This window comes from Crassostrea angulata, chromosome 1, assembly GCF_025612915.1.
Source record: "Crassostrea angulata isolate pt1a10 chromosome 1, ASM2561291v2, whole genome shotgun sequence".
Lineage (NCBI taxonomy): Eukaryota > Metazoa > Mollusca > Bivalvia > Ostreida > Ostreidae > Magallana > Magallana angulata.
This window is the reverse complement of record NC_069111.1, coordinates 45,773,996-45,785,290: the sequence shown is the minus strand read 5'-3', so window position 1 is coordinate 45,785,290 and position 11,295 is coordinate 45,773,996. Positions and strand designations below refer to the sequence as shown.

Genomic DNA, 11,295 nt, shown 5'->3' with positions numbered 1-11,295 from the left:
CTGTGGGCGTGTGATAAGCGTAACATTGGTGATATCATTTCATTAATATTCACGGTCATCAATTTTCGATGATTTGGTGAAAATCACAGTTTCAAGAATGCGTAAACTCTTGGGAAGTGATCTTATCGATACAATATGGTAGTATAAATAACAATCAAATGAAAATTTAATTTTGTTGTTAACAGCAAAATCCACGAAAATTGGTATACGTTTAGCAAAGAATATTGATAAATCCACAGTATACTCAATATTGCTCGTCTTACTGATTTTCATATAATATATATTAAAAAGGGACTTTTGTTCTCTCTGAGTGCTTTTGAAAGTTTTAATATTCAATAAAAGTGCAATTTTTTAATTGTCTCGTAGCATTCTGAAAGAAAAATGATCTACTGTTATAAAGAAGGGGAGCAGAACGGGACGATGGAGATCCTTATATTGAACCAAGCATTCTAAGCAACAAATTTACTGTCCCACAAAAGGAACATTTATTGAAACCAAAAAGAATGGCTCCGTAGACGTCAGGTTTTGAAAAACAAACATTTTAATGCTAAGCGTTCAAATATTAGTCTGTGATATTTCAATACACTTTTGATAATTTTTTTCCCAGCCACTGAAATGCGTTTATTAACTGCGTTTTAAAAGCCTGCATAAAACAATTTTTCAAACCAAGTTACAAAAGTTAAAGAGATTTGTTTTCAAAACCGTCCATCACATGAAATCTCGCCAAAGCGTCAGATAAATCATTATCTCTGTGTGAAGTCATTAACAGTGTTCTTCAGAGTATCAATAATTGGCTCGGAATCAATGTTTAAAATGCATCGCGCGCATATCAAATCCCTTTCTTTACATGTATGCCCATAATTGTGAAATATTTCAACATGAGTGTTTGCCAAATATACCTTCTCTTATTTCTCCAGTTCGGTTATTTGGATAGTTTTTCAGTTTATGAACAATTACATATGTTTGGAATGGAGTGTGGCAATGTAATCACCAGCCACATTATTTCAGGGAGCACTAAATTTGTCAAGTCTAGGGTAAGTCTCATTAACATCGAGTAGGGATAGTACCACAGAGTAGATGAGACGGCGATTTTATATATTTATACATGTATACATATACATGTACTTTAAACAATATTCACGAGAATAATTAACTATAATGATTTTTAAAATCGGGGCAGGATTTAAGTAAAATTAAAAGTCCAACCCCGCAGATGGAAGTTTAATTGTGCAGGAAAAAAAAGATAAGTTTCTTTGAATTTCGGGTATTATCGGGCGGGTGTGATAGGTACAACTTGGGTTTATTATTTTATGATATCCACTTTGTAGATAGAATGTGCAGCTCACTGCTTGGTAACTACAGACTGTGGAACCATTTTGTTTGATAAGAAGGTCGGACATGGACAGGAGGGTCTTTGCACGCTGGTCACCGAGTCGTCTACAAGTCCGTACGTACTGGAAAGCAACTCGTCTGTATGCTTCATGATGAGAGCGTCTGTGGAAACAACAACTGTACCATCACCAACTGAAACAACAATAACGGCACCGACAACAACTACATCTACAACAATAACAACGATGACAACGGCACCGACATCAACGACGGTACCGACAACAACTACCCCGACAACAACTACTACACCGACGACGACAACAACGAGTGCACCGACAACATTACCACCAACAACAATAGTGACACCGACAACAACGGTGACACTGACAACAACGACTACACCTACAACAATGACAACTACATCTACAACACCGACAACTCCGACAACAACGACGGAACTGACAATACCAACGACATCGACAACAACGGCGACATCGACAACATCTATTGGAGAGGTATTTTTAATCTGGATTTTACTACAAAAAGACAAAACTTGCACCAGGGAACAAAAATTAAATTAAAAAAAGAAAAATAAAGTATGAGATTTATCGCTTAGCCGTTGTATGTTGCCTTATTGCACGCCTTATTGACACAAAAAAAAGTTTAATTAAATTTTGAACTGATATGATTAAAATATATATTTTTTCTTATTAACACGGGAAATTAATGTATTTGCCCTCTCTGAAATTTAAGACATAATTCATGGATGTCGTTTGACCAGTGAATATGACATACTAGTACATGGGTCTCTTAATTTTAGAGAAAAATGAAATTGTCGTAACCACTTTGAAAAATAAGTAGAAATCAATAAAGCTTTTAAATACAATTATATTGTAAACAATATAGAAACTTCCGTTCTAAAACAATTATTTCCAATTCATATAAAGCAGGATATCTGATGTCGACAGTACTAGATTATTCGACTATCGTTTGTTCGATCGTCGACTAAAATTTTTTAATCGGTTACTTGCTATGAAGTTAATGAAAATGAGAACATCTGATATATTTTTAAGTGCTTCAAGGTTTGGGATATAAAAATTAATCATTAAACCGCATACTTTCTAGACATTTGGTCATTTAACTGTCTGTTCCATGCAGTTGTGCCTCCTATGTTTTTATATATAAGCGTCTTCTTTATTGGTGTTAAAAAAAATTTTCTTCAAAAAATTGAGTTAAAGATTTAAATAAAACCACTGAGTTAGATATGCATATACGTGTAACTGGGGAAACTGATCTATGCCTTAGATTTTTCTTTTTTTATATTAAGTATCAATACAATTAAATATTGCATGAATAAGATGTTTGTATAGATTATACAAGTAATAATTATCTCAAGGTGTTTGTCTGAAGAAAACTTTTCTAACAGCCCTCGTATTCACACAACATGTCATCGCACAAAAAATGTGTTATAACGCAACCAAAACAGACAAAAATGCATAACAACTCGATGACGCCTAATTGCGATGGGTGTTGTGCAACGTAACGATAGCGAGGCGGTATGCTGTGCTATGCGGCAATAGTTGTAAATGATCATGCACATACTCCATTTTGACCGTCCTATGTTGTCTTTAAACACCGGAATCCATTTGTGTATTCAGTGTTGTATACAAGGATGCCTTCTGATGGAAAATAACGGTGTAAAAATCAATGCTATCTTCAGTAGACCTTCGGTGAATGGAAACTCTAGCTTCGCGTCGGTTGACAATGGTTTTCTCGGGATGTCAATTTCAACTGTTACCCTCCCAAACAGGCACTATTTATATAGTGCTACCCGTTGCCAAGAGTGTTGCTAACGTTGAGGGAATAGAACGGATTTTAATCTGCGTCTGAACCAATCAGATTTATTTAACATGAAAGTAAAATAAAAAATGTAGGGGTTTATAAAAAAATAACGTTCTTTTTTATCATATTTAGACCATCATTGATATAATAGACAACGTTAACAACATGTGCACCACGAACTCTCAACACGATATAGCCATAGTGACAACCAATGGGGTTCATCTCTATGACGACGCCGCATCCCTGACCAATGGAGCGTGTGGGAATAAGACTATTGTGGGGCTGTTTCAAGGATTTACCCCCCTCCCCGACAGTAGCACGTGGAATGCTCTGTTAACCTACAACAATGACAAATTTGATCTATTCACAAGTATGTTATTTCTTTCAATTGCACCAACTGTAACACATGTAAATAAACCAATAGGTTCACAAATCACGTAATATTAAATGCATTTTATAACCTCTGATATCTATCTATCTATCTATCTATCTATCTATCTATCTATCATAATAATAATAATGATAGTTCTATTTCTTTCAGATGATGGTCAAGTATACAGATGGCAGAAAGACAGTGGAAAAATTAACCCAACATCAGGTTACCCCAAAACTAAACACGCTTATATTTTAGCCGCCGTGTCTTACACCCCCACAAACACCTTCAGCGCTCAGTGGGCGGTTTATACACAAATCACCGGCGCACAGACTTTTTACTTCTTTGACGCGTCCACTGACACAATCTATTACTACCGCAACCAGCAACCTCATGAGGGCAGTTTCTCTATCAGCGACATGACAAACATGGACAACAATGGGAAGCCAATAAACCTGTGGTACAATCTACCCAGCAATGTGGTGGGCGTCACCGGACAAGAAAACACCAAAAAATTTATCGTTGTTGATGTTGACCTCAATGTGTACGACTACGATATACCCAACCCCAATGACGTCAACACTTTTCCGCCAGTGTGTTCCCCACAGGGGCAACTACAGTTGTGATGGAGTTAATAGTAACCGTTAAAATGTACTTGTATGATGGCTTAATTCCTACAGCTTCGATCATCCTCAACAAAGAATAATCGTCATTGTGCTCGGCATTTTGATTCTTTTTAACAGCATGAATAAAAAATATACATTACCAAAACAGACATTGAAATTTGCAAAAAACATTTGACAAGAAAATGCAGAAAAAGTAATTAGAACAGACCAATATTATTACTTGTGCAATAAGTTAACCAATCATTTAAAAGTATACGGCTACAAAACTTCATTGTGCTCGTTCATGCGTGGATTCATAAAAAAAATTCAAGGGGGGGGGGGGGGGTCCGACGGTCGTTTATTTGAATTTGCCGGGAGGTGGGGGGGGGGGGGGGGGCTGAGGCATAGTTTTGGTAATTTTCTAAAGAAACTTTCAAGTAAATGAATTTTGAATTCTGCAGGGAAAAGGGCCGGGGTCTCTTACTCCCTCTAGATCCGCGCATATCGTTTATTTGAAAAAAAGGACAAGTATCCGCACGCATGGCAGATTGACTCGATTGTTTGCTATATCCCGATTGTTTGAAAATGTTTATCCCGTAAAATTCCTACTGATTTTTTTAGTGAGTGTAGTAACTACTAGAACGCTTTTTTTTTTTTATAATTTCATTACCGATCACAGATACAAAAAAAAAACAAGCATTCTGAGAGTATTGCATAAGCAATACACGTCCCCTACCGGTTTGTAGAAATTTATTTGATACACACCGAGCCCGATAACGAACCCGAACATTCAAAAATTTGAATATAAAAAATTAATTTTCTCGAAAATATGTCAACCAGACGCTACAAAAGTGTAAACTTGATCTGTAGTTTGACATTTTGAAGCTGCTCAGCAAGTTTCATGTCATTCGTCAAACCCATAGAGAAAAAAACAGTGGAAAACTGAAGTGGGACAGACAGACGGACGGACGGACCGACGTACGGACGGACAGACAGACGGACTGACGGACGCAGAGGAAAGCTATAGTCCCCTCCGGTGAAACCGGTAGGGAACTAATAAATTGAAAATAATGACATAATTAAGTCACAAATACCACTAAATTGGCTTTGTTCTTGGCATGAGCGAGTATGAAAAGGTCATTTGTTGTTGAATCTTAATTGAGATTTCTCCCATTATAGTCCTAAGGTGGCTTCATTGACCACCGCCTTGGAACACTGATAAAACTTCCCTATATTTACACTGTGACTTCCCACCAATGACGTTCTGGTCGCCTTGTTATATATATATACACTGAACAAACCCTGCCATCCCAACGAGATACTGGCATCAATGCGAGTTTGATCCCGATAACCTGCATTCTGGGTTAGAGTCTTCTATGCGTACAGTCCAACTTCTGGTACTTACTATAGCAAGCCTTTCCCTTCTAGTTTACATACTGGTCCATTGTTTATGAAAACAAGAATATGAAATGTCAGCGTTCTTTAAGTTAAATTAAATAATCTCTCTTTTTTTCCGGAAAGAGTCGTAGGATTAGATCAACAGCGTTAATTATAGCTTTACATAAATTTCACAGACGTTCCTTGATTAAATAAATTAACATACAGTTATAATGTATTTTAAAAAATATCAATATTTCTCTTATAATGTCACCCTGAAACAAAGAGGATAGCTCGGTCATGTTGAGCTGGTCATTATTTGTTAAAATATATACCAAGCTACGTAAACAAAATGCGAGTCCTTTCCAAATGGTTGCCACTGAGTGCCAATAGTCTGATGATGAAAATGTTTATTCTATCTAGCATATTGTTTTTAAAACGATAAATTATCGCAATCGAGAAATTTCCTGGTAATACTCTCTTCCAAGTAACATGCATCAGTGACGTTTAAATGGTTAAGTACGCATTATTACTAAGTCCTTGCGTGCAATTTTACAGATCACAAAACACAATAATGATTTCAAATGTTTATTTTATTTTATCACATTTTATTTTTAGGAAATTGGGTATCTAGATAGAATTCTTGTCTTTGAACTTTGATATTCTATGAATATCTTCAACACAGATCAAAGTGATATTGGCGAAATAATATTTCATATAAGATTGTGTTATTGACACAAATTACTTTACCAGGTATTTATTATTCATTTCTTCTTAAGTTTGTTCGTTCAAACAGAACACCTTTAATAATATATATTGATTTGTGGTTGTAATAAAGAGATAGATTGATACTTGAAATTCAAACCTTGTCAGTCTTGGTGAATTTCTTCACATTTGTTTTGACTTTAATGTATGTACCCACATATGATTCATTCTTTTGAGGTAAATCATCACAAACAGTTGGTGCGTTAATTTTTAAAGAACTTAAACAGTTTCTAACCTTAACCTTCTTAAAATTGTTTAAAATATATACCTATATTTAAAAAGTAATAAATTCTCCATATGGCAAAATCGGAATTTGACCAAAGACTTAATGATTTGCTTCATTTTATCACTCTCTAATTTCGTTTACCATTATTCACATTTCAAACTAATAATAATTTGCTAATCAACATGGTCATTTCTTGTTCATTAAAACCTTATTCCAAGCACATTTCAATCTTATAAGCAACGTTTCGTTAAATATATTTTTAGTGATAACGTGAATACAATAAATTATACATGTGTACAGAACTGCTTGTTGTCTTCTTTTTACACTTGAAATTGACTGTGCTGGGAAATATTTTGTGAGGCATAGCTACACTGAACCAGACATAAATAACATTGTTACAACATTGTTATATATGTCTCTGACTGAACCATGGACAAACTGGACTGACTGACGTCAGACTGAGATCAGTTTATCAGCCTGATTATGTAATAGACAGATTTTATACGCATTGTTTTGTAAACACGATAATTTCTAAACTTTTGATTTCTATCGATTGCTTTCTTAAATAAAGGTCTAAATGATAGGATATGACAAAAGAATGGGGATAATTTATCTGCTGAAAAGATGGTACGTGTGTAATACAATGGTAAAAGCAATTGTCGTCCCAGGGAACTTGATTTGACCTCTGTGATGCACTGGCATCGGAAGCAAATTGAAAGTGGGGGGGGGGGGGGGGGGGTAGACTAATCCTCAGAAATATTGAGAAAAAAACTAATTCCCAAAATCACGGAAATTTTAATCCGTGGGAGGGGGGGGGGGGGAGGAGGGAGTAACTTCCAAAAAAAATTTTTTACCTACCAATTTTTTCCCCCCAAAATCATGAAATTCCTACTCCGTGGGGGGGGGGGGGGGGGGGGGCTAGTATGCCTCTGAATCCAACTTCTCAATCTTTCAAGGTAACTTCAATTTAGGAACAATAATCTTTCCTGCAAGAAAAGTGGAAAGGGGGGGGGGGGGGGCTGACTCCTCTATCATGCTATATGCCTAATGGTTAGGTCTAACTTTGCAAAAAAAAGTGAGGGGACTAAGCCCCCCCCCCCCTAGCCCGCCCGGTTCCGACGCCTATGTGATGAGTGCGCTAACATCATCCGGCACTAGTTCAGATGTGATCATATTTAGAAAAGTTTTGAAAAGTTGTGCATTTTCATAATGGTTAACCCCTTACACGGCCGGTATTTTTGTAACAGAATTTCCGATTCTTTGAAACAAAACAATACGAAATTCTTTAAATAAGCAATTTTAAAAGCATTTATTTGAGATAATTACAGTATTTCTATTTTAAGTGGGAAAAATTGCCTTTAAATAGACATTAAACGTTTTCAAAAAAAAAAATCATATGTCCCAGAGAAAGGGGGGGGGGGTTCCGACCCCCGGAACCCCCCCCCCCCCCCCTCTGAATCCGCCAATGATGCCTGTCCATTTCTCAAAAGAGAATAAAACGAATGTACAACAAATTCTTCTGTCCAGGATGTTGTTTCCTAGACGTCACAATACCACGTGACTACCTATCAAACGATCAATACCGGTATGTACCAAATTGAGGCTGTGCGATGAGTCAATTGTTTACTTGACAATCTATCCTATTTGGGGGAACAATTTATTTATGTCTAGGACATAATACGAGTTCCTTATGAGTCCTTTAATCATTACATCTTGACAATTATACCATGTACCTGTATGCACAGTTATAAGTCCATACATCATTTCTAATAACAACCACCACGTTTTTCTTTCACCATTTAATCATGACAACAAATCAATCTACATCAGGTTTGATATCACATTGGTGTCGCAAAACAAAGTAGAAGAAATACATTAAATTTCTTGATTAAATGATTTTACTCTGACTCAAGGTGGGTTCCAATTTGGCCTTTTTGTCCTGAAGTCATATTTTCTTGATAATTTAAATTATTAGAATGACTTTTTGATACTAGTGACCCAAAAGCAAAAAAGATCTAATGTGGAATCTTTAAAATTTGTGGTGTCTCAATTTTCATGGTATTGGAGGGTAGCCCTATCCCAGGAATTTACATCCTCCACGAAAACAAATTTTGAAAGAGTTAGTTTTCTTACTGAAGCTGAAAATCAAAGCAGCTACAAAATTACATCCCCACGAATAACCAAAAATACGCAATCCATGACAATTGGTCCCCTCGAATTTAAATGATTTCACAGTATGTTTTGGCATGTTTTTTTTTTCCAACCCAAATCTGCATTCAGTTTTGGCAGCTAATTATATCAACAATGCAACATAAACGGTCAACTATTTATCAGTTTTTTGACAACTGATATGCAAGAAAGTCATTATTTGTATCACTATTTTCATAAATTAATATACATCAATATTTTCTCTACAGTGAAATTTAATGGAGACATCATTCAAGAATGGGCCCACCTCAAGTCAAGTAAAGCAATTAATATCAAATCAATGGCAATTTAGCACAGGTTCATTTGGTTAATTAATGAATAAACAGGAACATATGCAAACACATGTAGAAATATTTATAAACATTAACAAATACAAAAACTTAACAACTATTTCTTACAGAATTAAATCACTTTCAACAATATTTTCATATTAACACCCTCAAGCTTCTCTTCAGAAATACAAGTAAAGTTCAAAGGTACTGTAAACCAATTTTTATTTGTGGCGACTTTATTTCGCCATTAACTGCCAATAAACTGGTTCGCGACGACTAATGTTCACGACCAAGCCTTATCCAGACCTATATTGTTATAAAAACTATAGACAAAGGATTGGTTCACGGCAAGAAATATTTGCGACGACAAGGCTCTCGCTTACCTTGCGAATATTTCTCGCACGCAAATAAAAGTTGGTTTACAGTATACAGGATGGTAGAAATTGCAAAATGTCAAGTCCTTTACATAAATGTAGCTAGTGAGAATATAGATTTATGTATGTGCTAGTATTATGAGAGAAGCAATTTCCAATCAAAATAAAATTGACATTAATGAAAGACATCATAAACAAATTTTACTTTCAATTCATGAACTTAAAATCATGCTATCGGTTAATTACAAAAAATATAATAATATAATCATAATTATAAAAATTAAAAAAAAAAATTGAAACTCAACAATTAGGAACAAACAGATATAATAACAATAACAAATTAACAAAAAAAGAAAGGAAATCATTCAAAGTACAATGGCAAGATTCTTTCAGCCTTACATCAAAGAAAATCATACTGTTTTAAGTATTAAAAAATATCAACACTGAATTTCTCACAGTGCTTGTTTTGGTACATAGAGATTAGAGAAGGTTACAAAATATATTTATAATCACTTTAAACACACAAAAATGCTTCATTCACAAGTTATCAAAAATGTGAGAGGCCTTCATATACAGAATGAGGAATACATTATAAAACAATCTTTCATATACATGAACATATCCAAGGTCACACAATTTGGTTGATAGTGCATGAAAAATTCAACTCAAGATATTTTTTTTACAGTTTTCACAAGAACCAATTACTTTTCATGTATTATTAATGTAAACATATATAACATTTGGCTGTGTATTCTATTTCATGTTTTTGGCGGAATGCAGCTTCAACTAAATCAAGTTCATTGCTAAATGTCAAACATACATGTAGATAAATAGGTACTTCCAAAAATATGCTAAATCACTTGTTGAAAAATCAATTTCTGTCAAATATCTACGGAAGCCCGTAAGTGCCACATGATATATATAAAGAAAACTACATATATATATAAAGAAAATCGTATATTTATATATATAAAGAAAATGATATATATATATATATAATGAATACGATATATATATAAAGAAAACTGAATATATATAAAGAAAATCGCGATATATAAGCAAGAGTGATATTTATATAAAGCCAAAAAATTCCACTACGTGACCTTCACCGATTGCAGCCTAATGCTGCATATAATTAACAAACTCCGCCTACAGAGGAGAGAGGCCACAAATGCAATTATCGCTCCATGGTCAGCCGATCAAAAGAGAGGTAAAGAATTTATTTGTACTATAGACAATGTGTTAAAAGAAATTGCATGTAACTCTATTGTAACGAAAATATGTTTTACTGTTTAATATTTATATCCTTAAAACCATCGCCTTAAAATTGTTTATAAACTGTTTAAATTACTAATAGATTGATAGGAGTGTCTGGCTACCCAAAGCACAAAAGTTTATTCCAACAAAAATTGTGCATACCTGCGTGGAATAAGTGGAGGGGTCATAAAGTTACGGGTATTTTGGAAAATTCAATCTATTTTAAAAATTTGCTACAGAAAAATAGGTTATGGACACACCCAGTCCCCCCCCCCCCTAATTTTCTCTACCGCCTCCCTCTTTGGAAGTTCTTGGTTAAGATGGGTCTAAATATTTTGAGCGATATAAATCGGAAGGGATTTATTCACATTACAGATGATTAATTAATTCTGATCGAGTGAAATATTGAATGCCTTTCATAATTTGCACTGGTCCCGCCCAGTTTGTAAAACATTACCTGGTATTGAATAATTGTTTTTTAAAGTAAACGTGATTTTATTAATCACAGTATTATCTTTTTTACAGATGACAGCCGAATTATGGATATACGTTTCTTTATTCTTTACCTCTCTTTTGATCGGCTGACCATGGAGCGATAATTGCATTTGTGGCCTCTCTCCTCTGTAGGCGGAGTTTGTTAATTATATGCAGCATTAGGCTGCAA

The 11,295-nt window shown here is 34.8% G+C and overlaps 1 protein-coding gene across 1 annotated transcript; it reads left to right on the top strand.

Moving 5' to 3' along the window:
- The first annotated feature begins 403 nt into the window (after positions 1-403).
- Positions 404-4,478, top strand: LOC128158977 (uncharacterized). The gene is made up of 4 exons (XM_052822002.1): positions 404-1,034; positions 1,329-1,847; positions 3,307-3,544; positions 3,716-4,478. The coding sequence occupies exons 1-4, from the start codon at positions 852-854 to the stop codon at positions 4,171-4,173; spliced, it is 1,398 nt and encodes a 465-aa protein (XP_052677962.1). The 5' UTR covers positions 404-851; the 3' UTR covers positions 4,174-4,478.
- Positions 4,479-11,295: the final 6,817 nt, after the last annotated feature.